The sequence below is a fragment of the Haliotis rufescens genome, unplaced genomic scaffold (genome assembly GCF_023055435.1).
Source record: "Haliotis rufescens isolate VD_foot unplaced genomic scaffold, xgHalRufe1.0.p SCAF_23, whole genome shotgun sequence".
In the NCBI taxonomy this organism is placed as follows: Eukaryota; Metazoa; Mollusca; class Gastropoda; order Lepetellida; family Haliotidae; genus Haliotis; species Haliotis rufescens.
This window is the reverse complement of record NW_025963924.1, coordinates 6,018,133-6,045,386: the sequence shown is the minus strand read 5'-3', so window position 1 is coordinate 6,045,386 and position 27,254 is coordinate 6,018,133. Positions and strand designations below refer to the sequence as shown.

General features: G+C 42.4%; 4 protein-coding genes across 12 annotated transcripts in view; all 4 read left to right on the top strand.

Moving 5' to 3' along the window:
• The window catches only part of LOC124146566, a 32,887-nt gene extending 21,710 nt beyond the window's left edge, over window positions 1-11,177 (top strand). Inside the window, exons 1-5 of one of the 9 annotated variants that reach the window (XM_048401715.1) lie at window positions 6,262-6,364; window positions 6,763-6,835; window positions 7,120-7,184; window positions 8,005-8,265; window positions 10,884-11,177. In XM_048401715.1, coding sequence (XP_048257672.1) covers window positions 7,124-7,184; window positions 8,005-8,265; window positions 10,884-11,119 — 558 coding nt within the window. In that variant the 5' untranslated portion in view covers window positions 6,262-6,364; window positions 6,763-6,835; window positions 7,120-7,123 and the 3' untranslated portion in view covers window positions 11,120-11,177. Of the gene's footprint in view, window positions 1-6,261; window positions 6,365-6,762; window positions 6,900-7,086; window positions 7,185-8,004; window positions 8,266-10,883 lie in introns of those variants that run through there. The other 8 variants (XM_048401709.1, XM_048401713.1, XM_048401710.1 and 5 more) reach the window with 8 other exon arrangements.
• On the top strand, window positions 1,333-6,831 carry LOC125383497. Its single transcript, XM_048401818.1, has 6 exons — window positions 1,333-1,379; window positions 2,235-2,328; window positions 2,856-3,106; window positions 3,727-3,891; window positions 6,284-6,364; window positions 6,808-6,831. The coding sequence occupies exons 2-6, from the start codon at window positions 2,268-2,270 to the stop codon at window positions 6,829-6,831; spliced, it is 582 nt and encodes a 193-aa protein (XP_048257775.1). The 5' UTR covers window positions 1,333-1,379; window positions 2,235-2,267.
• Window positions 11,178-15,460: 4,283 nt separating the features above from the next.
• LOC125383481 lies at window positions 15,461-20,084 on the top strand. The gene is made up of 5 exons (XM_048401729.1): window positions 15,461-15,464; window positions 15,742-15,992; window positions 16,622-16,847; window positions 19,189-19,269; window positions 19,992-20,084. Exons 2-4 carry the CDS (start codon window positions 15,857-15,859, stop codon window positions 19,208-19,210), a joined length of 384 nt encoding a protein of 127 aa, XP_048257686.1. The 5' UTR covers window positions 15,461-15,464; window positions 15,742-15,856; the 3' UTR covers window positions 19,211-19,269; window positions 19,992-20,084.
• Window positions 19,788-26,151, top strand: LOC124146569. Its single transcript, XM_048401719.1, has 4 exons — window positions 19,788-19,804; window positions 20,003-20,089; window positions 20,899-21,156; window positions 25,874-26,151. Exons 1-4 carry the CDS (start codon window positions 19,792-19,794, stop codon window positions 26,092-26,094), a joined length of 579 nt encoding a protein of 192 aa, XP_048257676.1. The 5' UTR covers window positions 19,788-19,791; the 3' UTR covers window positions 26,095-26,151.
• Window positions 26,152-27,254: the final 1,103 nt, after the last annotated feature.

The following is a 27,254-nucleotide window of genomic DNA, read 5'->3' as shown; positions in this document are numbered from 1 at the left end:
ACAATTAACTATCTGTGTGGTTGTGACGGATGTCACCGGTGGGGCAGGATATGCTCACCTTTTCGCAAACACGTGTATCGTCACTATTTGATAGTGACTCATAAACACATGCTCATGATATAGTCAGATGTTAGAAGACATTTCTTATGAATATGGAAAGGGTTTTTTTCTTTATTGGTTTGTTGTTTAACGTCGCACTCCAGCTACATAACGGCGGTCTGTAAATAATCGAGTCTGTACCAGACAATTCAGTGATTAATATCATGAGCATCGATCCAAGCAATTGGGATCAATGACATGCATCAACAAAGTCAGCGAGCCTGACCACCCGACCCCGTCAGTGGCCTTACGACAAGCATAGTCGCCTTTCACGGCAAGCATGGGTTGCTGAAGACCTATGCTACCCCGGATCTTCACGGGTCCTTTTATCTATTGACTGGGCAGATACTCAGACATTTTACTCGTCTTCATAAAGATGTTGATAAGCACAACGTAGACGCACTTGACGGCATCTGCATCAACACCTTTACGTGAACCAGACGTAGACAACGGCTGTCAATTATAGCAGCTGTTAACGATACTGATAGTGCCACTAAGCATGATAATGATATAAAAAATAAATGATACAGGCCCTGTTCAATTTCAATAAAAAACAAACTATTACATAAACTACTCTATGCTGTTAGTAAGTGAGTGAGTGAGTGAGTGAGTATGGTTTTACGCCGCTTTTAGCAATATTCCAGCAATAATACGGCGGGGGACACCAGAAATGGGCTTCACACAATGTACCCATGTCGGGAATCGAACCCGGGTCTTCGGCGTGATGAACGAACGCTTTAATCACCAGGCTACCCGACCGCCCCTGCTGGTAGTAAGAAGCTCCTAACTTGATCTGGTGGTCAGGCACTTTGACTCCGTTGATTGCGTGTCACCCTACCCAGACAGAGTAAAACGTTGCTCAAAATATAAATCACTCAGTCATTTACATGCTCCTTGCCATGTGGCTGGATTATTGGCTGATTGTATCAATAAACAACAAATAAAAAAAATAACTTCATTCCCAAATATATAGGTTACAGTGTTTCATTGAAATGATCGTGAATCACTTAGAACAAATGAAACTCATGATCTGTGATGACTGTGTGCCTTGTGCAGGCAAAACCGAGTCCGTGAGTGCGTCTGTGCGTATCTGTGTCTGTCCATGAATGTACAATAGACTTTACAGCACAGGGAGACCTAATATATCCTTGCACATAAAAAACCCATCTGTTGTTCAGATAAGAATATGCGCATTTTTCTTATCTAATATACAATGACATTTAATCCTATCGTCAAGACACCACAAGCACCTGCACTATATCGGTTATAGCGTTGATAAGGTAAGCTGTGATTTATGTTATATATCAGGCTGCATAAAAATAATAAATGGAAGTGGAATTTAAGTTAGATAAAGCATGCCAGTACAAGTATATTCAATAAATATTTACAGTTTTAGCTTCAGTTCTACACGTATTCACAAAATAATAAATGGAAGTGGAATTTAACTTACGCTGACCATTGTCTGAAGAGCTATACAGACAAGACGGGAGACAGCTGTTTTCTTCTTAACCCAAGATAACCAAGTGTGGCCGAATTTGAAGTATCTGACTTACACACTGAGACATAAGGACATTATGATCATTATGGATACAGGAAGTGATTGGAGTCATATTCAAACTTGTAGACCCGTGAAGATTCAGGGATAAAATAAGTCTTCAGCAACCCATGCTTGCCGTAAAAGGCGACTATGCTTGTCGTAAAAGGCGACAAACGGGATCGGGTGGTCAGGCTCGCTGACTTGGTTGGGGTCGATGCTCATGATATTAATTACTGGAATGTCTGGTCCAGACTCGATTATTTACAGACCGTCGTCATATAGCTGGAATATTGCTGAGTGCGGCGTTAAACAACAAACCAACCAACCAAATCAAACCTGTACTTTTAAAACACATTCCAAACGGCCATTTACATGTTCTACACAATACGAATTCGTTATCATATTAAAATATACAGATCGAGCTCTAAATAACACCAATCTGTTTGACATACAAGTGAAATTTCGCTTTATCCAAACCAGAGGATCGCATATTAGGCCGCAGCTAACATTTTTTTACAGGGAGGGCAAATATTTGCACAAGTATCACTTGTCCCCAAGTTGATTCAAATAAAACTGTTTTCTATAAAAAAAAATCCAGGGGGGCAACTGATTGGATCTCTTCTGCAGCCCCATGATGTGTGAGTGTCGAGTGTTGTACTTCCTGATGGTGCTGCTGGTCGCCCTGGAATCATGTGAGCAGGATTCTCTGTTTTAAAGACGTTGTGTTGTGTTGTGTTGTGCTGTGTTGTGCGTGATGTATGTGTTGTGTGGGTATAATGTGTGTTGCCTCCGTGTGTGTGTATGTTGTGTGTTTCCTCCGTGTGTGTGTATAGTATATGTGTTTTGTGTTCTTGTATGTCTGTGCGTGTGTTGTGCGTGATGTATGTGTTGTGTGGGTATGTTGTGTGTTTCCTCCGTGTGTGTGTATAGTATATGTGTGTTGTGTTCTTGTATGTCTGTGCGTGTGTTGTGCGTGATGTATGTGTTGTGTGGGTATGTTGTGTGTTTCCTCCGTGTGTGTGTACAGTATATGTGTGTTGTGTTCTTGTATGTCTGTGCGTGTGTTGTGCGTGATGTATGTGTTGTGTGGGTATGTTGTGTGTTTCCTCCGTGTGTGTGTATAGTATATGTGTGTTGTGTTCTTGTATGTCTGTGCGTGTGTTGTGCTATGTTTTTTTGTGGTAACTAGTTTCAACCTGCCACTTCACACTGATTCCAGTATCAGCATTGATTGCACCGACAAGCGACGTGAACCCCATTTGCAACACGACGACGAAGACGCTAATACCCCACCCCACAAAGTGTGCCCAGTACTACAATTGCAGCGCCCCAGCCATGAAATTTAACGCATCATCTTGGGGAAAAACCTACAGGAATGTCCCTACCCGCAGCTGTACAACCCTGGAACACAGAGATGTGAGCACTACAGCATGGTCCAGTGCGGTAACAGAATGGAGCCCCTGGGAAAATGTGAGTGCCCAGGCTTCCTCTTCGTTTCGATAGTTTGTTTGTATGTTTGTTGTTTAACGCGCACTCAGCAATATTCCAGCTATATAACGGCGGCCTGTACGTAATCGAGTCTGGACCAGACAATCCAGTGATTAATACCATAAACATCGATCCACGCAATTGGGATCGATGACATGCTTCAACCAAGTCAGCGAGCCTGACCACCCGATCCCGTTAGTCGCATCTTACGAAAAGCATAGTCGCCTTTTAGGGCAAGCACTGGTTGCTGAAGACCTATTCTACCCCGGAATCTTCACGGGTCTCGTTTCGATGGAAACCAAGAGCATGAATATATATATAACTTTTAACAGTTATTAACTACAGCAATCCTTAATTACTGGCCAATGGCTGAACGCGCTTCACAGTAGTTGCCATATTTTATCCATACACACAAAGATGCGTTGATTCATTTCTATTGGAAAAAGTGAACACATTTGAGTCAAATCAAATTAGAGGACTGTTTTATAAACTTGATCCCGCTATTTTTTCCCTTTGAAATCAAACGGACATGCACTTGTTGTTCGTCAGTGTTCGGTTTCAAATGACAACTTTAGGTGGATCTGTGGTATGTCTGTTTCCAGGCGAGTATCCCCGGTACGCGTGTCTTGGGTCAGTCAACTGTGGACCACCGTGTTTCGTCAACAACCCAACCTGCAGGTTCCTTCCTGACGGCCTCAACGCCTACGAAAATCGCCCCGGCTCTTCTTACTACGTTGTATGTGTTAATCAGCGACTGGTCTACACTGGCGAGTGCCACGATAACGGAACGGGGACACCTGTCTTTGACGTTAACTTGCGTGCCTGCAGGTGTTCATAAAATATATGTTATTTTTAAAATCACAATGTCAACTGAAATTAAAGAGTATATCAACAATGTATGCATTTGTCCGCACCTATATATCCCCATAGGGCAAATATATCATCAGGGGTAACTGCGTTTACAAGACTAAACCTACCAATTGGTCGTAAGGTGGAGCAATCTACATGACATTTTATACATAATTATACACATATATATATATACAAATAACTTCATGGCCAGAGAGTAATCAGTCTCGATTATATGACGAAACAGATTCCATTGGGTGTGAAAGACAAAATAGCGGTGACGATGTGAGAATGAATCACAGAAAATAAGTGTTTGTTTGTTTGTTGTTTAACGCTGCACTCAGCAATATTCCAGCTATATGACGGCGGTCTGTAAATAATCGAGTCTCGACCAGACAATCCAGTGATTGACATCATGAGCATCGATCCACGCAATTGGGATCGACGACATGCATCAACCAAGTCAGCGAGCCCGATCCCGTTAGTCGCCTCTTACGACAAGCATAGTCGCCTTTTGCAGCCAGCATAGGTTGCTGAAGACCTATTCTTCCCCGGATCTTCACGGGCCAGAAAATAAGTGATTACACCGGGCGTTCCCGAGAAGGGGAATCATATTCTGCTCCACAGGTAGCATCCGCATCAATTATAAGTGTCTGTTGTCTGAAGCCGCACAGCAGTACTCCTGCCTCTTCCGCATCATTTTGCTTGTTCCAAAAAAATCAGAGATGAAATTAGTAAATCATTGGACTATTTCCCTAACATGTACATGGTCTGGGTTAAATTAACAACGTCAGTGGCATCTTCCACGGGTATACTGAATCGTCAAAGCCTCAGGATCGCCCGATCCATTGTCAACAGCTGTCCTTGTAATTCACACGACAAACTAAGGGAAAACTTTTATTCTTTGATTCAAAGGGCATTTGTTACTATACGCGGTGGCTATTGATATAGTTATATCTCTATCGTTAGAGGTTCGGGAGAATTTATGGAATATAAAAGAAAATGTTATCTGACGTACACTGAGTGAAACAACATATGAAGTCATTGATAACATCTATGTAAAATTTGGTAGGCATCCCCATGGGCACCAATTGTGCTCCCCATCTTGCTGATCTGTTTCTCTATGCACATGAAGAGGAAGGTCTGCTCAGATTGGGAAAAGGGAATTTGGCCAAGAAGTTGAACTTAAGCATCAGGTATATTAGTGGTCTAAAATCGATCAATAATGGTGAAATAGTCATTTCCCTTCCACAGATGTACCCACCTGAGCTAGAAATAAAAGCAGACAAGTGATACTGCCTAATCTTTTTCATCTTTAGATCAACGCATAGAGATTCAGTTTGACAAAACACCATCCACAATACTTTATGACAAGAGGGATGTCAAGAGGGATAAAACACTTACCATCAGGTTTTTATGAGATTTAAAACCCTCAACCTTGGGATAAAACCTCGGGGCCGACGCTACTCGGTTTTTATCCCTTGGATTCCGGTTTTGAAACTCCCCAAACACTCTGACGTGTTTTATACTACATATAGATCAGGGTGACAAAAAAACTCTCCACAAGGCTGTATGACAAGAGGGATGGCTTGAACTTTCCAATAGTCAGCCTTCACTGTTTACATTTCAGTACTTTTGAGGTACATTCGGGCATGTTCTTTCTGTGAATATTTCAAAGAGCGTCATGCCATTCTTTCTCATGAGTGGTTTAATCAATGTTACAACATACAAGACCTCAGCAAAGCTTTCAAAGCAAAGTTGTATGGTAGACATGAGGAGGACATTTCCAAATTTGACCCATCAGTGACAAAAATAGTGATGATGCCAGGTGAGTGTTATCCCGCCCTTCCAGTGGCACCCACGACAAATACAGGTAAAGGTAAATTGTTCACCTGAAAAAACACAGGAACATTTGGAACAAGTCAAAACAGGGAATTGCATTCGACATTTATGTCAGTGATACCTTGACAACAACAACGTATGCACACTTCATGAGACCTGGATCAACACCTTAACGCGTTCCATCCACATATACGGCTCTCGACTTAAGAAGCTTTCGTGCGTTCGTGCCTGTGTGTATCCTTGCGTGTCTGTACAAAAGGCGCTTCACAAAACGCGAACAGTTAATGAATAAAAAAGCATATCTGCTCAGATAACCACTTGTGCATTTCCCATATCTAAATATACATGGACATTTAAATCCTATAGTGAAGAGGTAGGCAAATGACGCTTCACGTCAGCTGAAGAATAGCGACTTTAATGCGCAACGGTCATTCCATATTCCACACTGATAACGCCTGTCTGTTACAGGGACAGCGTGCGCTGCACTTAAGACGCCTGAAGCGTAACTACAACAAGCACCTGCCCGTGAACAGTTCTAGCGCTGTGAAGGTAAGCTTACATTCATTTTAAGTATAATGCTGCATAAAGATAATAAATTATTTCTTCATTATTTTTACTGAACACAAAAGTGAGAGGGACACTGTTGATTATTTTCCTGCCCATAATACCAACAAACATAACTGGGCACACACTGAATCCGGATCCTTAAATATATACGAAACTCGTTTGTGTTCTATTTATAGTCAACAAAGCCAACTTGAGGTGACGAGCCAATACCGAAGAAACATTTCCGTCACTTTTAGCCGTATTAAAGCTGTACTTTTGTAGTTTGGAGTTATCGTGAGATACCTATTTTAATCTAACTATTAGTGGAATATTAGTTAGATAAAACATACCAGTATAATTATATTTAATAAATACGTTTGTATTCACCGTTTTAACTTCAGGTCTACAAGGCATACACATTCTATATGGCTGACCTTTATCTGTAGGAGTCTACACAAGCAAGACCATAGACAGGTGCTGCCGAATTTGAAGTAGCTGACTCACAAACTGGGACATTTGGACATTATGGAAACAGGAAGTGATTGGAGTCATATCCAAACTTGTACTTTTAAAACACTTTCCAAACAGTCATTATCATGTCATTCAAAATATCAATATTTCTTATATCAAAATATCCGGATCGCTCTTTAAGTTACACCAACCTGTTTAACATACAACACCCGAAATTTCGTTTACTGATCAGCTCCAACATGTTTATGCATTAGCTTTCTTGTAGACGGTTCGGATCTCATCAACAGCCCCATGATGTGTGAGTGTCGCGTGTTGTGCTTGCTGATGGTGTTGCTGATCGCCCTGGAATCATGTGAGCAGGCTTCTCTTTTTAATGATGCTGTGTTGTACTTGGGTGGAGGTAAAGGAAATATTGAGGATCGTTAGTCTGCGGAGGTAGGTAAGTGAGTGAGTGAGTGACTGACTGAGTGTGATTACACATCGCCTTCAGTAATATTCCAGTAATATCAGGGCGGGTACTAGAACCCGGGCCTTCAGTGTGAAGAGCGAATGCTTTAATCACCGGGCTACCCCTTCCCGGCGGAAATACGAAAGGGTAGGTTGAGAGATGGATTTGGTGAGGAGAGTTGGTCGGTGGAGGTGAGATTGACTGATTGGTTGGTTTGTTGTTTAACGCCGCACTCAGCAATATTCCAGCTATATGACGGCGGTCTGTAAATAATCGAGTCTAGACAAGACAATCCAGTGATTAATATCATGAGCATCGATCCACGCAATTGGGATCAATGACATGCATCAACCAAGTCAGCGAGCCTGACCACCCGATCCTGTTAGTCGCCTTTTACGACAAGCATAGCCACCTTTGCGGCAAGCATTGGTTGCTGAAGACCTATTCTACCCCGGAATCATCACGGGTCGCTGGAGGTGAGAGAATAGGTGGATGTGATGTGCAGTGTAAGAGAGGTTAGAGTGGGGATCGGATAGATTGAGAACGTTGTTCCCCAGAGGTAAAAGGTTAGGGTTGAGATAGGGTCGGTGAGGGAGAGAGAGAGGGAGATAGGGGTAGAGGTGGGTGAAGAGTGTTTGGCGTCACTAGTAACAAGGGATAAAGTGGACCTAAGAGTCCTCACTCGCAAACAAGTATTAAACCTGTCACTTCACACTGATTCCAGCATCAGCTTTGATTGCACCCACAAGCGACGTCGACGTGAACCCCATTTGCAAGACAACGATGGAGACACTGATCCCCCACCCTACTAAGTGTGCCCAGTACTACAACTGTAGCGCACCGGGCATGATAATACATCGTTACGGCTTTTTAGGACAAAACCTACAGGAATGTCCCTTCCCGGAGCTGTACAACCCTGAAACACAGAGATGTGAGCACTACTGTAAAGTCACGTGTGGGAACAGAACAGAGCCCCTGGGGAAGTGTAAGTACCCAGGTGTAGTGTTCACATGTTAGCACATGAGTATAACACAGTGCGATATGTATTTTAGCGGTATGCATGGTGTAATGAGGCATGAGAGTTATGCCCCTTAGGTCATGGAAGCGAGTGAATAACATTAAGCAAGGTACACGCTACTAGGTCTTCAATCGTTTATTATCCCCCGCCCAACGAAGTTGGTGGGGGATATAGAAATGGGTTCCGTCCGTCCGTCCGTGCGTGTGTGCGTGCGTCCCGAAATAGTTTCCGGAGCATAACTGAGAAACCATTAAAGATTTCTCTACGAAACTTTGCATATCTATCAGACTCATGCTGAACTGGTGCCTTTTGCTCTTTAGGAATTTTAGAAATGTTTATTTTTTACGTTTCCATGGCAACAAGTTGGACTTAGGTTCTATAGGGTGGTGTTCGTTTCCGGAGCGTAACTCATAATCTGTTAAATACTTTCTTACAAAACTTTGCCTGTCTGCAAGGCACAAACTGAACTGGTTCCTTTTGATATTTAGCACTTTTAGAATTTTTTATTTTTTTTACGTTTCCATGGCAACAAGTTGGATTTAAGTTTTAATATAGGGTGGGTTCACTTATGGAGTATAACAAATAAATTGTTAAATATTTCCTTGCCAAACATTGCATGTCTATATGTAAAGCACATACCGAACTGGTGCCATTTGATATTAAGGAGTTTTAGAAGTGTTTATTTTACGATTTCCATTGCAGATATTTTGACACAGGCTAAGAAATGTTGGGTCAGTTACCTCTGGTTTGGGACCATAACGCGTTAAATTGGCGGGGGATATAGATGACTTCGTCGACTATACACGTTTCATCATCCAGTGTGACACAGGCCATCAGCTGCTTAAAACATTAATATTACACCTGGCTTCCCTCTTCTCAATAGAAACAAAGAGCATGGACATATATACCTTTAACATTAATAAACTACAGTAACTGGCAAATTTGCCGCAAATGTCTGAAAGCATTTATTTCACAGGAATGCAATAGGTTTTTATCCCACATACACCAGGCTAGCGTACATTTCAACTGAATGAAAGAGTACACGTTTGATGTGATCATATATAGGTAATAACAGATTATTATTCAAAATATATCAATCGTAAAACTATGAATGGTATACAATATAACCTACATCAAAGCATGTAACGTCGGTTCATGGAGGATCAAATCTTGCTTCACATTGATTTAACGAACCTGATGAAAACGTTCTCACTGAGTTTGAATGTCAGTAAAAGTAAACAAAGACGAATATTGATGTCAACATGGATTTAATCAATTACGTCATCCATCTGATATTAAAATATATCAATACGACAGAATGAATCACATGGACATGTGTTCTGAAGACACATAGGCTCCAAAAGACGGTTTCATCCTATCATGGAAATAGACGCTTGTTGTAAAACTGAAGCTGTTCCTGCTAATGTTGTTTCTGGGTGATAAATGCGTGTTTCCGCATCTCCATCAATGCACTCTACCACGTCACCTTTCTTATGTTGTCAACCGCCTTATGGCGTAATTCCTTTACAAAAGCATGTTGCTAAATTCTGTTGACACGTACCTGTTTCGGATCCGGTGATCATGCTGGCCATGGAGAGACAGACAGACAGTGTATTTGTATATGTGGCCAAAAGAACAATAACCAATGCTTGCTGTAAACATCTTCCCGAGGCAAGAGGGTTAACTGACTTTAAAAGTCCAGTTTCCACCCTTACCGAACTAGGCTGGAATTCCTGGGCTCAACAAACAAACAAACAAACAAACGAAAAGTCCTGTACTGGCCATGGAACTGTTGTTGTTGTTGTTGTTTCGGTGATTGAGCTTTAACCTTTAATCATTTACAGGTGTTCAGGCAACGAGGCAAATTTACACCTTTTTTGTTTAGGTAGTGATGGACAATGCGTGTGGGGGCATTGCGTTGTGTTCCAGATTTGTTCCCTGTGTCCATCCACTTGATCTCTCTTTGTAGGGATGTTTATGTAGCTTTGGAATACAAAAGAGGAATGGAAATGTCTTTAGGTTTTAACATACTGGCCTTATTCTAGTACGTGGTATAATGTCGTATGTCACTTATACCAAGTTCTTTCATGAGTCTTTAGTTCCAATTGTACATTATTCATTTTCTTTCAGAACCGTGGACATCAAGGCCATTAATTAGGCACGCTCTTGCCCCCTTATGTACGGTCTAACCAGCTACTGGAAATTTCCAGTGTCATCACAACATAGAATATTCTACAATGCAGTCATGTTTCTGTAACACTCCATCACAGTTCACTACAGTTTACACAGCACACCAGCATCTGAATATAGTAACTTCCTCACAACTGTTTACATTAAATAGTACAACATTCCTGACAACTAATCACTGTCCAAATACAATGCGTTGATCCCCTACCCAATCTCAACAGAAACAATGTTACACAGTTCAATCATCCAAACTACTGTTTTCAAATTAGAGGACTGTTAAATAAAATTGATCCTGCAAAATTTGTCATTTGAATATTAAGAGGGTCATACGATGTTGTTGGTGTGCTTTCGGATTCAAATTACAAATTTACCGGGATCTGAAATATGTTTGTTTCCAGGCGAATATGAACAGCACGCATGTCCTGGGGGAAAGTACTGTGGGATACCATGCCACGTTCACAATCCCACCTGCAGGAACCTCTCCGACGGCCTCAACGTCTACGAATGGCGCCTCAACACTCCCAACTACGTGGTGTGCGTTAATCAGCGACTGGTCTACACTGGCGTGTGCCACGATTACGGAACGGGAGCACCTATTTTTGACGCCAAATTGCGCGCCTGCAGGTGTTCGTAAAAAATCCGTTGCTTTACAAATCACAACTGCAATGTAAATTAAAGAGTTCCTAAAACAATACATGTATTTGTCTGCAAGTATTTAACAACGGGGTATCCTAACACAAATGTACCCCAGGGGTAATTGCGTTCACAAGACTCAACCTACCCACTCGATGGCAACTTGCCAATGCCATGAGATGGAGCAAATAATACCAACCCCCCACCCCCCTCTCCATTTGGGACCATTGGGGCCTGGAATTTGTGTTTGGAGTTCAGATAATAATTATGTCAAAACTTTGACCAGACAATCCAATACATAGCGTGTTTATGGATTATGTTGGAATTACGTTTGTTGCGTACATGTGCAGAAATCCTGCTGCTAAAAAGTATAGGGAAATACTTCAGAAACTGTGCAACACACTAGTAAGGGGCAGTCGTTATGTCTCCACCCAAACATGGTCCTTTTATAAATAATTGATGAATGCTTCGTTAGTCCAGATTATCGTTAATTCGTTATTCCATTTGGACGAGTGAGTGAGCGAGCGAGCGAGCGAGTGAATGAGTGAATCTGGGTCTACGTTATGACACACACTAACATGGACGTATGCACGACCAAAGTCATTCTTTCATGAGTTTCATTTGTTCCAAGCAATTAACGATTTTCTCAATAAAATACAGGAGTCTATAGTTTGGAATGAACAGTATATACATGTTTATATACATATGTATGTTAAATGTCACAGTCAGCAATATTCCAGATATTTGAGGGTGACTTTGGCGTGCATTAAAATTGCTAAGCTCATTCTTTCAGACAAAACTTTATAACTTTAAGCAGAAACTATTGTATCCCCTCCCTCCCCTAATGCTAAATGGTCCTACTAATGCGAATTTATATTTCATAGGGATTTTTCTGATACAACGTGGAAACATGGTATTTTAAAAGATTTGCATGAATTTGGATTGAGGGGCAGATTATCTCAGTTCATATCGCAATTTTTAAACAACAGACAATTTCAAGTACGACTGGGATCTACCTTGTCTGATCATTTCGATCAAGATCAGAGCGTCCCTCAAGGCAGCATACTATCAGTCACCCTTTTCAGCATCAAAATTAGTAGTCTCACTAAAGTATTAAACAATAGCGTTGATGGTTCACTTTTTGTGGACGATTTCAACATTTCTTGTCGTGGTAAGAATATGAATACAATAGAAAGACAGCTACAGCTCTGTCTTAACAAAATTAAAAAATGGGCAAACGAAAACGGCTTCAAATTTTCTAAATCCAAAACAAACTGTATTCACTTTTGTCGTAAATACAAACCTCACAAGGATTCAGATGTATTTTTAGATGGTACTCCTATCAAGGTATCATTAAATATCTAAAGGCAAAGTCGTTTTAAATTCCGAGTGGGGAGGCGATCAGACCACCCTCTTTCACTTGTACAGATCGTTAATACGCTCCAAACTAGACTATGGTTCCATTGTCTATGGTGGAGCCTGCAAAAGCAAGTTAGAAAAATTGGACACTATACACCATCAAGGCCTAAGACTCTGTCTTGGTGCTTTTAGGACCTCTCCCGTGGACAGTTTGTATGTGGAGGCAGATGAACCTTCACTCGAACTGCGCCGCATTAAACTTTCACTGCAATATATCACTAAACTGCACTCAAATAAATGTAATCCAGCATACAACTGTGTTTTCCACCCTCAATATGAAAACCTGTTTCAAAATCTATCAAACCTGGTCCCACCATTTGGAATCAGAATTCAACCACACATCACTGCAGCTAAAATAGATTTAAATATTATATCACCTCGGATCTTCACGGCGTTCCAGAGATAAGAAGACATATCCATTCCTCTTGAGTAATGGATTCAACAGCTCAAATAGAAATGCGTAAACAGAGAGATATATTGCTGGGTCCAGCAAATGTACAACCAAATCCCTGCCTTAGTGATTAACCGCAACCATTAATACAATCAAGGGCGGAGATTCTTCATATTCACAGAAAGTATTAGTGAGTGAGTATGGTTTTACGCCGCTTTTAGCAATATTCCAGCAATATCAAGGCGGGGGACACCAGATATGGACTTCACACAGTGTGCCCATGTCGGGAATCGAACCCGGGTCTTCGGTGTGACGAGCAAACGCTTTAACCACTAGGCTACCTGACCGCCCCAGGAAGTATTAGACAAGTGGAATCAATACCATGTGGGTTTTTTAAACACTGAAAACTCAGTGAAGTACAAGGTTCAGTTCTGTCAAAACATTTGATTTATCAACTTTGTACACTACTGTCCGACATTACAAATTTAAGGAAAGACTTCTCTTCTTGATCCGTGGGGTATTTGTTACTAAATGTGGAGACTAAAGATATAGTTACATATCTATCTTCAGAGGTTCAGGACACTTTCTGAGTGAGTGAGTGAGTGAGTGAGTATAGTTTTACGCCGCTTTTAGCAATATTCCAGCAATATCACGGCGGGGGACACCAGAAATGGGCTTCACACATTGTACCCATGTCGGGAATCGAACCCGGGTCCTCGGCGTGACGTGCGAACGCTTTAACCACTAGGCTACCCGACCGCCCCTGACAATTTCTGAAAAATGAAAGCAAATGACATCTGAGGTTCCGTGGGAAAACAATATGTGAAACGCTGGTCGTCTTCATTGATAACATTCCCGTGAAGATCCGGTGTACACCAGGTCTTCAGCAACCCATACTTGCCGTAAAAGGCGACTTTGCTTGTCGTAAGAGGCGACTAACGGGATCGGGTGGTCAGGCTCGCTCATGATGTCAATCACTGGATTGTCTGGTCCAGACTCGATAACTTACAGACCGCCATCATATATGCATTTTTTACACAAACTAGTCTATGCTGGTAGTGAGAAGTTACTAACTTGATCTGGTGGTCAGGCTCTTTGACTCGGTTGATTGCATGTCCCCCTACCCAAAATATATATCACTGGATTGTGTGGTTCAAACTCAGTCATTTACATGCTCCTTGCCATGTAGCTGATTATTGGCTGATTGCATCAATAAACAACAAAGAGAAAAATAACTTCATTCCCAAATATAGGTTACAGTGTTTCATTGAGAAGATCGTGAATTACTTAGAACAAATGAAACTCATGATCTGTGATGACTGTGTGCCTTGTGCCGGCAAAACCGAGTCCGTGCGTGCGTCTGTACGTATCTTTGTCTGTCCATGTATGTACAACAGACTTTACAGCACAGGGAGACCTAATATATCCTTGCACATAAAAAACCCATCTGTTGTTCAGATAAGAATATGCGCATTTTTCTTATCTAATATACAATGACATTTAATCCTATAGTCAAGACACCACAAGCACCTGCACTATATCGGTTATAGCGTTGATAAGGTAAGCTGTGATTTATGTTATATATCAGGCTGCATAAAAATAACAAATGGAAGTGGAATTTAAGTTAGATAAAGCATGCCAGTACAAGTATATTCAATAAATATTTACAGTTTTAGCTTCAGTTCTACACGTATTCACAAAATAATAAATGGAAGTGGAATTTAACTTACGCTGACCATTGTCTGAAGAGCTATACAGACAAGACGGGAGACAGCTGTTTTCTTCTTAACCTAAGATAACCGAGTGTGGCCGAATTTGAAGTTTCTGACTGACACACTGAGACATAAGGACATTATGATCACTATGGATACAGGAAGTGATTGGAGTCATATTCAAACTTGTAGACCCGTGAAGATTCCGGGATAGAATAGGTCTTCAGCAACCAATACTTGCCGTAAAAGGCGACTATGTTTGTCGTAAAAGGCGACAAACGGGATCGGGTGGTCAGGCTCGCTGACTTGGTTGAAGCATGTCATCGATCCCAATTGCGTGGATCGATGCTCATGATATTAATCACTGGATTGTCTGGTCCAGACTCGATTATTTACAGACCGCCGTCATATAGCTGGAATATTGCTGAGTGCGGCGTTAAACAACAAACCAACCAACCAAATCAAACCTGTACTTTTAAAACACATTCCAAACGGCCATTTACATGTTCTACACAATACGAATTTGTTATCATATTAAAATATACAGATCGAGCTCTGAATAACACCAATCTGTTGGACATACAAGTGAAATTTCGCTTTATCCAAACCAGATGATCGCATATTAGGCCGCAGTTAACATTTTTTTACAGGGAGGGCAAATATTTGCACAAGTATCACTTGTCCCCAAGTTGATTCAAATAAAACTGTTTTCTATAAAAAAAAAATCCAGGGGGGCATCTGATTGGATCTCTTCTGCAGCCCCATGATGTGTGAGTGTCGAATGTTGTACTTCCTGATTGTGCTGCTGGTCGCCCTGGAATCATGTGAGCAAGATTCTCTGTTTTAAAGACGTTGTGTTGTGTTGTGCGTGATGTATGTGCTGTGTGGGTATGTTGTGTGTTGCCCCCGTGAGTGTGTATAGTATATGTGTGTTGTGTTCTTGTATGTCTGTGCGTGATGTATGTGTTGTGTGGGTATGTTGTGTGTTGCCTCCGTGTGTGTGTATAGTATATGTGTGTTGTGTTCTTGTATGTCTGTGCGCGTGTTGTGCTACGTTTTTGTGGTAACTAGTTTCAACCTGCCACTTCACACTGATTCCAGTATCAGCTTGATTGCACCGACAAGCGACGTGAACCCCATTTGCAACACGACGACGGAGACGCTAATACCCCACCCCACAAAGTGTGCCCAGTACTACAATTGTAGCGCCCCAGCCATGAAATTTAACCGCATCATCTTGGGGAAGAACTTACAGGAATGTCCCTACCCGCAGTTGTACAACCCTGGAACACAGAGATGTGAGCACTACAGCATGGTCCAGTGCGGTAACAGAATGGAGCCCCTGGGAAAATGTGAGTGCCCAGGCTTCCTCTTCGTTTCGATAGTTTGTTTGTTTGTTTGTTTGTTTGTTGTTTAACGCCGCACTCAGCAATATTCCAGCTATATAACGGCGGCCTGTACGTAATCGAGTCTGGACCAGACAATCCAGTGATTAATACCATAAACATCGATCCACGCAATTGGGATCGATGACATGCTTCAACCAAGTCAGCGAGCCTGACCACCCGATCCCGTTAGTCGCATCTTACGAAAAGCATAGTCGCCTTTTAGGGCAAGCACTGGTTGCTGAAGACCTATTCTACCCCGGAATCTTCACGGGTCTCGTTTCGATGGAAACCAAGAGCATGAATATATATATAACTTTTAACAGTTATTAACTACAGCAATCCTTAATTACTGGCCAATGGCTGAACGCGCTTCACAGTAGTTGCCATATTTTATCCATACACACGAAGATGCGTTGATTCATTTCTATTGGAAAAAGTGAACACATTTGAGTCAAATCAAATTAGAGGACTGTTTTATAAACTTGATCCCGCTATTTTTTCCCTTTGAAATCAAACGGACATGCACTTGTTGTTCGTCAGTGTTCGGTTTCAAATGACAACTTTAGGTGGATCTGTGGTATGTCTGTTTCCAGGCGAGTATGCCCGGTACGCGTGTCTTGGGTCAGTCAACTGTGGACCACCGTGTTTCGTCAACAACCCAACCTGCAGGTTCCTTCCTGACGGCCTCAACGCCTACGAAAATCGCCCCGGCTCTTCTTTCTACGTTGTATGTGTTAATCAGCGACTGGTCTACACTGGCGAGTGCCACGATAACGGAACGGGGACACCTGTCTTTGACGTTAACTTGCGTGCCTGCAGGTGTTCATAAAATATATGTTATTTTTAAAATCACAATGTCAACTGAAATTAAAGAGTATATCAACAATGTATGCATTTGTCCGCACCTATATATCCCCATAGGGCAAATATATCATCAGGGGTAACTGCGTTTACAAGACTAAACCTACCAATTGGTCGTAAGGTGGAGCAATCTACATGACATTTTATACATAATTATACACATATATATATATACAAATAACTTCATGGCCAGAGAGTAATCAGTCTCGATTATGTGACGAAACAGATTCCATTGGGTGTGAAAGACAAAATAGCGGTGACGATGATATGAATGAATCACAGAAAATAAGTGTTTGTTTGTTTGTTGTTTGACGCTGCACTCAGCAATATTCCAGCTATATGACGGCGGTCTGTAAATAATCGAGTCTCGACCAGACAATCCAGTGATTGACATCATGAGCATCGATCCACGCAATTGGGATCGACGACATGCATCAACCAAGTCAGCGAGCCCGATCCCGTTAGTCGCCTCTTACGACAAGCATAGTCGCCTTTTGCAGCCAGCATAGGTTGCTGAAGACCTATTCTTCCCCGGATCTTCACGGGCCAGAAAATAAGTGATGACACCGGGTGTTCGCGAGAAGGGGAATCATATTCTGCTCCACAGGTAGCATCCGCATCAATAATAAGTGTCTGTTGTCTGAAGCCGCACAGCAGTACTCCTGCCTCTTCCGCATCATTTTGCTTGTTCCAAAAAAATCAGAGATGAAATTAGTAAATCATTGGACTATTTCCCTAACATGTACATGGTCTGGGTTAAATTAACAACGTCAGTGGCATCTTCCACGGGTATACTGAATCGTCAAAGCCTCAGGATCGCCCGATCCATTGTCAACAGCTGTCCTTGTAATTCACACGACAAACTAAGGGAAAACCTTTATTCTTTGATTCAAAGGGCATTTGTTACTATACGCGGTGGCTATTGATATAGTTATATCTCTATCGTTAGAGGTTCGGGAGAATTTGTGAAATATAAAAGAAAATGTTATCTGACGTAAACTGAGAAAACAACATATGAAGTCATTGATAACATCTATATCACACAATGTAAAATTTGGTAGGCATCCCCATGGGCACCAATTGTGCTCCCCATCTTGCTCATCTGTTTCTTTATGCACATGAAGAGGAAGGTCTGCTCAGATTGGGAAAAGGGAATTTGGCCAAGAAGTTTAACTTAAGCATCAGGTATATTGGTGGTCTAAAATCGTTCAATAATGGTGAAATAGTCATTTCCCTTCCACAGATGTACCCACCTGAGCTAGAAATAAAAGGAGACAAGTGATACTGCCTAATCTTTTTCATCTTTAGATCAACGCATAGAGATTCAGTTTGACAAAACACCATCCACAATACTTTATGACAAGAGGGATGACAAGATGGATAAAACACTTACCATCGGGTTTTTATGAGATTTAAAACCCTCAACCTTGGGATAAAACCTCGGGGCCGACGCCGCTCGGTTTTATCCCTAGGATTCCGGTTTTGAAACTCCCCAAACACTCCGACGTGTTTTATACTACATATAGATCAGGGTGACAAAAAAACTCGCCACAAGACTGTATGACAAGAGGGATGGCTTGAACTTTCCAATAGTCAGCCTTCACTGTTTACATTTCAGTACTTTTGAGGTACATTCGAGCATGTTCTTTCTGTGAATATTTCAAGGAGCGTCATGCCATTCTTTCTCATGAGTGGTTTAATCAATGTTACAACATACAAGACCTCAGCAAAGCTTTCAAAGCAAAGTTGTATGGTAGACATGTGGAGGACATTTCCAAATTTGACCCATCAGTGACAAAAATAGTGATGATGCCAGGTGAGTGTTATCCCGCCCTACCAGTGGCACCCACGACAAATACAGGTAAAGGTAAATTGTTCACCTGAAAAAACACAGGAACATTTGGAACAAGTCAAAACAGGGAATTGCATTCGACATTTATGTCAGTGATACCTTGACAACAACAACGTATGCACACTTCATGAGACCTGGATCAACACCTTAACGCGTTCCATCCACATATACGACTCTCGACTTAAGAAGCTTTCGTGCGTTCGTGCCTGTGTGTATCCTTGCGTGTCTGTACAAAAAGGCGCTTCACAAAACGCGAACAGTTAATGAATAAAAAAGCATATCTGCTCAGATAACCACTTGTGCATTTCCCATATCTAAATATACATGGACATTTAAATCCTATAGTGAAGAGGTAGGCAAATGACGCTTCACGTCAACTGAAGAATAGCGACTTTAATGCGCAACGGTCATTCCATATTCCACACTGATAACGCCTGTCTGTTACAGGGACAGCGTGTGCTGCACTTAAGACGCCTGAAGCGTAACTACAACAAGCACCTGCCCGTGAACAGTTCTAGCGCTGTGAAGGTAAGCTTACATTCATTTTAAGTATAATGCTGCATAAAGATAATAAATTATTTCTTCATTATTTTTACTGAACACAAAAGTGAGAGGGACACTGTTGATTATTTTCCTGCCCATAATACCAACAAACATAACTGGGCACACACTGAATCCGGATCCTTAAATATATACGAAACTCGTTTGTGTTCTATTTATAGTCAACAAAGCCAACTTGAGGTGACGAGCCAATACCGAAGAAACATTTCCGTCACTTTTAGCCGTATTAAAGCTGTACTTTTGTAGTTTGGAGTTATCGTGAGATACCTATTTTAATCTAACTATTAGTGGAATATTAGTTAGATAAAACATACCAGTATAATTATATTTAATAAATACGTTTGCTTTCACCGTTTTAACTTCAGGTCTACAAGGAATACACATTCTATATGGCTGACCTTTATCTGTAGGACTCTACACAAGCAAGACCATAGACAGGTGCTGCCGAATTTGAAGTAGCTGACTCACATACTGGGACATTTGGACATTATGGAAACAGGAAGTGATTGGAGTCATATCCAAACTTGTACTTTTAAAACACTTTCCAAACAGTCATTATCATGTCATTCAAAATATCAATATTTCTTATATCAAAATATCCGGATCGCTCTTTAAGTTACACCAACCTGTTTAACATACAACACCCGAAATTTCGTTTACTGATCAGCTCCAACATGTTTATGCATTAGCTTTCTTGTAGACGGTTCGGATCTCATCAACAGCCCCATGATGTGTGAGTGTCGCGTGTTGTGCTTGCTGATGGTGTTGCTGATCGCCCTGGAATCATGTGAGCAGGCTTGTCTTTTTAATGATGCTGTGTTGTACTTGGGTGGAGGTAAAGGACATATTGAGGATCGTTAGTCTGCGGAGGTAGGTAAGTGAGTGAGTGAGTGAGTGACTGACTGAGTGTGATTACACATCGCCTTCAGTAATATTCCAGTAATATCAGGGCGGGGGACTAGAACCCGGGCCTTCAGTGTGAAGAGCGAATGCTTTAATCACCGGGCTACCCCTTCCCGGCGGAAATACGAAAGGGTAGGTTGAGAGATGGATTTGGTGAGGAGAGTTGGTCGGTGGAGGTGAGATTGACTGATTGGTTGGTTTGTTGTTTAACGCCGCACTCAGCAATATTCCAGCTATATGACGGCGGTCTGTAAATAATCGAGTCTGGACAAGACAATCCAGTGATTAATATCATGAGCATCGATCCACGCAATTGGGATCAATGACATGCATCAACCAAGTCAGCGAGCCTGACCACCCGATCCTGTTAGTCGCCTTTTACGACAAGCATAGCCACCTTTGTGGCAAGCATGGGTTGCTGAAGACCTATTCTACCCCGGAATCTTCACGGGTCGGTGGATGTGAGAGAATAGGTGGATGTGATGTGCAGTGTAAGAGAGGTTAGTGTGGGGATCGGGTAGATTCAGAACGTTGTTCCCAAGGGGTAAAAGGTTAGGGTGGAGAAAGGGTCGGTGAGGGAGAGAGAGAGGGGGATAGAGGTGGGTGAAGAGTGTTTGGCGTCACTAGTAACAAGGGATGAAGAGTCCTCACTCGCAAACAAGTAATAAACCTGTAACTTCACACTGATTCCAGCGTCAGCTTTGATTGCACCCAAAAGCGACGTCGACGTCAACCCCATTTGCAAGACAACGACGGAGACGCTGATTCCCCACCTCACTGAGTGTGCCCAGTACTACAACTGTAGCGCACCTGCCATGACTATACATGGCAGACCCTGGGAGAAGAACCGCCAGGAATGTCCCTTCCCGGAGCTGTACAACCCTGATACACAGAGATGTGAGCACTACAGCATGGTCACGTGTGGCAGTAGAACAGAGCCCCTGGGGAAGTGTAAGTACCCAGGTGTAGTGTTCACATGTGAGCACATGAGTATAACGCAATGCGATGTGTATTCTAGCGGTATGCTTGGTGTAATGAGGCATGAGAGTTATGCCCCTTAGATCATGGAAGCGAGGGAATAACATTAAGCATGGTACACGCCACTAGGTCTCGTCCGTGCGTGTGTGCGTGCGTCCCTAACTAGTTTCCGGTTCATAACTCAGAAACCGTTAAATATTTCGCTACGAAACTTTGCATATCAATCAGACTCATGCTGAACTGGTGAGTATTGCTATTTAGGAAGTTTAGATTTTTTTATTTTTTACGTTTCCATGGCAACAAGTTCTATAAGGGTGGTGTTAATTTCTGGAGCGTAACTCAAAAACTGTTAAATACCTCTTACAAAACTTGGTATGTCTACCAGGCATATACTAAACTGGTGCCTTTTGCTATTTAGGAATTTTGAAAATACTGCCGTGAACGGCGACTATGCTTGTCAAAGTTGTTGCCAGGGAAATGAAAAAAAATTATATTCCAACAAATAGCAAAAGGCACTTGATGACAAACTGGTCATATGTGTGCATAGTTTCAAGGAAGAATACCATTAGTTTTTAAAGATGTAGTCAAAGTCAAACTTCTTGCCATGGAAACCTCCATTTCAGCAAAGTCTTACTTGTGTCCATGGATACACGGAAAAATTAAATTTTGAAACATTCCTAAATTTGGCAAAAATACAAATTTTTAAAATTACAAAATAGCAAAAGGCACCACTTCAGCATATATATCTGATATATCTTTCAAGTTTCGATCAAATATACTGAATGGTTTTCGAATAATTCTGCCCGGAAACGAACCCCATCCCCAATGGAGTCTTTGTCCAACTTCTTTTCATAAAGATTTAAAAAAAATAAAAATTCGAAAAATCCCCAAATATCAAAAGGCACCCCTTCAATATGTGACTGACAGATTTGCCAAGTTTCTATCAAATACACTGATCGCTATATCAACCAACGAAGCAAGCCACAGGTCATGATCAATGTCCACCCGTTAAGAATCGCATCTGTCGTTTTGTCTTTTCCTTGCCTAAATGGGCTTTTTACAACAGAATCTTTTTTTTTCATGGACACTGTGAACAAATAGTATTTAAACACTTTTTTGTGTACATTTCAGTATCATTATTAAGGACATGTCTGCCATGCTAATATATGGTTGATATAATCAAATCAAATCAAATTAGGTGACTGTTATATATACGATTGATTCGCTAAGTTTGCGATTTTAAACCGATCGGAACGCTGTTTTGAATATTCAGAGGGTCATATATAAACTAAGCGGCAAAAGAAAGTAAAGGTTGGCAATTTGTAATTTTCCTAAAAACAGCGATTACTAGTGGAAAGTGGGTATTGGGAATATGACTGCCTAGGAACAGGTACCAAAAAAAGGCCTCACCCGAACGAGGCACCTTTGACAGCGCTCGTGCGGTGACAAAAAAATGGTTAAAAAGGTTTCCCGCCTGTGGCATAAACTGCACGTGCATGTTAGCTGTATATGCGTTCGTCTGCAGGGTATAACCACACGTGATGAAAGCACAAAAAGGAAATGCCACGACTGTCACAGGAGCAGAGAGAGAGAGCCATCGGTATGGCCGAAATGGGGGCAACATAGGTCCAAATTGCTAGAAGGTTTGGTTGTACACCATTGACAGTAGCCAGGCTGAGTCAACGGTACAGGCAGACAGGGAGGACACAGGACAGGCCTAGAACCGGACGACCCGAGTGACAACACCACTGGAAGAGTGAATGAGTGAGTATGGTTTTGAGCCGCTTTTAGCAATATTCCAGCAATATCACGGCGGGGGACACCAGAAATGGGCTTCACACATTGTACCCATGTCGGGAATCGAACCCGGGTCTTCAGCGTGACGAGCGAACGCTTTAACCACTAGGCTACCCGACCGCCCCCCACTGGAAGACGGTCAGATACGGCTGATTCACCTGCGAAACAGATTCGTAACGGCGACGGCAGCAACAGTGTTGGGGCATCCGATAAGCCAAAATACAGTACTACGACGACTTCGTGCTGCTGGAATCCGAGCGTATCGTCCTTTCCGAGGAGTGGTACTGACTGCTCAACATCGACGCCTGAGACTGCGATGGGCGAGGCAGGTTTGACGCTGGCAAGCGAGAAATTGGCGTCGAGTGCTGTTTACTGATAAAAGTCGGTTTAACGTGTTTCGAAATGTCGCCAGACAACGAGTTTATCGACGCAGAGGGGAACGTTTGGCTCCGGCGTGTTTTCGAGAGGTCCATCCATTCGGTGTGGGGCGGTATTGTGGAGATCGGAAGACTGTTTTGGTGATTATGCAGGGAAACCCGAACGCTGTGCATTACAGAGACCAAGTGTCGCAGCCAGTTGTGCTTCCATTGTTACAAAACCAACAGCAGGGGACATTGTTTCAACATGACAATGCCAGGCCCCATACTGCACGACTGACTCCGAACTTTCTAAACCAGCAGAACGTTGACGTTTTGACCTGGGCAGTAAACCAGCAGAACGTTGACGTTTTGCCCTGGCCTGCCCCCTCACCCGATATGAATCCTATTGAACATCTGTGGGACCATCTTGACAGACAGATTAGAGCGCGCCATCAGCCTCCCGTCAACAGACAAGAATTGCAGCAGGCCCTGAGAGACGAGTGGCAACGGATTCCAGTCCACGTCATCAGAAGACTGACGTCATCGATGAGGCGGCGTATTACAGCATGCATTGAGGCGGCTGGACGTCATACACGCTATTGAAGGCAACTGTGTCGACAATGAACTTTTAGTGTGTCTGCCAATTTTTGGGTGACATTTCAGACAACTTTTGAAAATGAAATTTCTTACCCCACAATTGTTTACCTTGAGCTTACATTACCTGTGATTGCACAATTTCATTCAAACTGTATAGTTGATCAATCATTTGTAACCCTCCCTAGATTATATACTACACACAAAAAAAATGGGAACACCCCTAAATTTCATAGCCATGTATAAAACTTAACGTGGCTTGATCATTTATGAACTTCAGTAAATGCAACTTTTTGTGTGCACTGAGGGCACTTTAAATGACGTGTTGAGTCATGCATTTTTGCAAGTGCTTAATTTTTTAAAGAATTTGGTCAAATTGATTAAATGTTAAAACAGGAAAAAGCTTGGGTGCAGAAGGACTCCCTCGCCATGTCAGATTCAAACGCCAAAACACAACAACCTAGTGCACGTGAAAGTCAGAATTCCCATGCAGTTGGTGGCAACTTTTCTTTATTAAGAAGCTTCAGACACTGTGAAGTTACACATTTCCTTAAACATGCCCCAGCGAAGACCGTTAAGCATTCACGACAGGAGTAGGGCCATAGCGTGACTACAAGATGATGCATCCATAAGGAATGTTGCCTGTCATCTTCAAGTGTCACTGTCTGTCATTCACAGACTGAGGGAACGGTTCCAGACAACAGGGAGAGTGCAGGACAGACCGCGTTCTGGTAGACCCAGAGTAACATCTAGGGCAGATGACCGATACGTTGTGCTGCAAGCCTACGGAACCGGTTCACAACAGCCAGTGCTTTGAGACTGCAACTCCGACAAGCAACACACACCAACGTAAGCGTATCGACCATCAGGAACCGCCTCAGAGCTGCTCATTTAAGGTCACGTCGTCCAGCTGTACCTCCTCATCTTCGTCCTCATCACCGAGCTGCAAGACTTGCCTGGGCCAGGGCACATTTGAGATGGGATAATCAACAATGGTCCAGAGTTCTCTTCACATGACGAGTCCCGTTTCTGTCTTGAGCATAATGATGGAAGGGTAATGGTTATGAGACGTCCTGGCGAACGTTATGAGGATGCCACTGTACGAGAAAGAAACAGTTTTGCGGTGGCTCTGTGATGGTATGGGGAGGCTTCAGTTTGCATCACCGAACACCTCTCTATCTTGTTCAAAACAATTTGAATGGAGTGAGGTATCGTGACGAGATTTTGCGCCCTCTTGTCCTACCACAGTTGAACAACATTGGTCCAGGAGCAATCCTGCAAAATGACAATGCCAGACCACATAGGGCTAGAGTCGTTAGAGACTTCATGCAACAGAACAATGTGACTGTGATGCAGTGGCCAGCATAGTCACCGGATTTGGCTCCAATTGAGCATCTTTGGGATGTTCTGGGACGACGTGTCAGGGACAATCTTTGAGTTGCACCAGCTTTTCAGGCCCTGGTTCAGTGGCTCCAAATGGAATGGCAGGCGATTCCACAGGCTACCCTTCGCACCCTTGCAAGATCCATGAGGCGAAGATGCACCGAATGCATCAATCAACGTGGAGGACACACTCGCTATTGACATTGTGATTTCCATTTTTTACCCCCAATTTCTTATTCGAATTGTTCGTGTGTGCTTTTCAATGACAGTTACCTGTAAATGTTTTTGTTTTGAAGCTTGATAATCTGCTAATGCACAATTGTAATGATACGAACACATGTCATTAAATGTTCCTTTTTTATAACAGTATATTTCGGTGTTCCAATAATTTTTGTGTGTAGTATATTAGAATTCACAACAAAACCTCTTCTTGTTAATTTTTCTATCGATCCTCGAACTCGACCTATACTTTCTTTTGCCGCCTAGTTTACGATGTTGGTGTTATGGGTTGGGTTTCAAATGACACATTAACGGATCTGAAATATGTCTGTTTCCAGGCGAGTATGCCCGGTACGCGTGTCTTGGGGGAAAGGACTGTGGGCCTCCCTGTTACATCCACAGCCCCAGCTGCAGGAACCGCCCCGACGGCCTTAACCCCTACGCAAATCGACCAATGTCTGGCCACTACGTTGTATGCGTTAATCAGCGACTGGTCTACACTGACGTGTGCAACGGTACCATCTTTGACGCAAAACTGCGTGCCTGCAAATGTTCCTAAAACAAATATGTAATTTTAACAACAATGGGCAAAGGAAATTAAAGAGTTTGTCAACAATGCATGTATTTGTCCGTTTTCCCCCGGGGGTAAACTTTCCCTACCAGGCAAATGTAAACCCCAAATGTAAATGCGTTTGCAAGAATAAACCTACCCCGTCCGTGGCAACTGACCCGTGCCATGAGGTGGAGCACTATCGGTTACCCCAAGGGTAAGTATACCCTGTGGCAAAATATTTCGTGAAAACACAGTACAGTATTACAGTATCTGACCTGAGGCAACTGAACAGTATCATCAATGCATTATTCTCTTTCACCAGTAATTACCAATGGCATTATGACAGTAAGTCACTGGGCTATTTTCCTTACACGTAATTGGTCTGGGTTAATTCAACTACATCATCAGTAGCATCTTCCACGGGTGTACTGAAAGGTGAGCCTCACGAACGCCCGAATGGCTGATCTAAAGGGAATTTTGTCCTTCGATGTTTTGAACTTAGAAATATGTTGGAGTGGATGTCGGGGTATTAGTGAGCCCTGCTCACTTTTGGCCTTGTTGGTATATGTTCTCTGATACTGCCACAGTGGGACACAGCCACATTTTTCTTAAAATATTCCGTGTTTTATATATTTGTATCTTATCCTGTAATTTAGGTTCATGTCCACTATAACCTGTTACATGGCTGCTCCTCCTTGTCAATCATTCAATTGTCACCAAACCCATACTTCATAATAGCTTCATGTTTGGAACCAATTTATTCACACAATGGAGATCTTTGTTAATTCTTGCGACATTGACCCGTGAAGATCCGGGGTAGATTAGGTCTTCAGCAACCTATACCTGCCGTAAAAGGCGACTGTGCTTGTCGTATAAGGCGACTAACGGGATCAGGTGGTCAGGCTCGCTGACTTGGTTGATGCATGTCATCGATCCCAATTGTGTCGATCGATGCTCGTGATATCAATCACTGGATTGTCTAGTCCAGACTCGATTATTTACAGACCACCGTCATATAGCTGGAATATTGTTGAGTGCGGCATAAAACAACAAATAAACAAACAAATCAAAGAAGGGTCACCGGACAGAACTATCCGAACATACATAACTCTTTGTTATCCCGTGTGCAAGGCGTGTGGGTCGGCTTTTTGTCTATCAATATGACA

Coding starts and splice junctions, on each gene's coding strand:
- LOC125383497 (XM_048401818.1), top strand. CDS start 2,268: ATGATGTGTGAGTGTCGAGTGTTGTACTTCCTGATGGTGCTGCTGGTC. Junction 3,892..6,283: donor TCAGCGACTGGTCTACACTG/GCGAGTGCCACG, acceptor TGTCTGTTACAG/GGACAGCGTGCGCTGCACTT. Junction 6,365..6,807: donor ACAGTTCTAGCGCTGTGAAG/GTAAGCTTACAT, acceptor CTTTATCTGTAG/GAGTCTACACAAGCAAGACC.
- LOC125383481 (XM_048401729.1), top strand. CDS start 15,857: ATGAAATTTAACCGCATCATCTTGGGGAAGAACTTACAGGAATGTCCC. Junction 15,993..16,621: donor AATGGAGCCCCTGGGAAAAT/GTGAGTGCCCAG, acceptor GTCTGTTTCCAG/GCGAGTATGCCCGGTACGCG. Junction 16,848..19,188: donor GTTAACTTGCGTGCCTGCAG/GTGTTCATAAAA, acceptor TGTCTGTTACAG/GGACAGCGTGTGCTGCACTT.
- LOC124146569 (XM_048401719.1), top strand. Junction 20,090..20,898: donor GCTGATCGCCCTGGAATCAT/GTGAGCAGGCTT, acceptor CACTGATTCCAG/CGTCAGCTTTGATTGCACCC. Junction 21,157..25,873: donor AACAGAGCCCCTGGGGAAGT/GTAAGTACCCAG, acceptor GTCTGTTTCCAG/GCGAGTATGCCCGGTACGCG.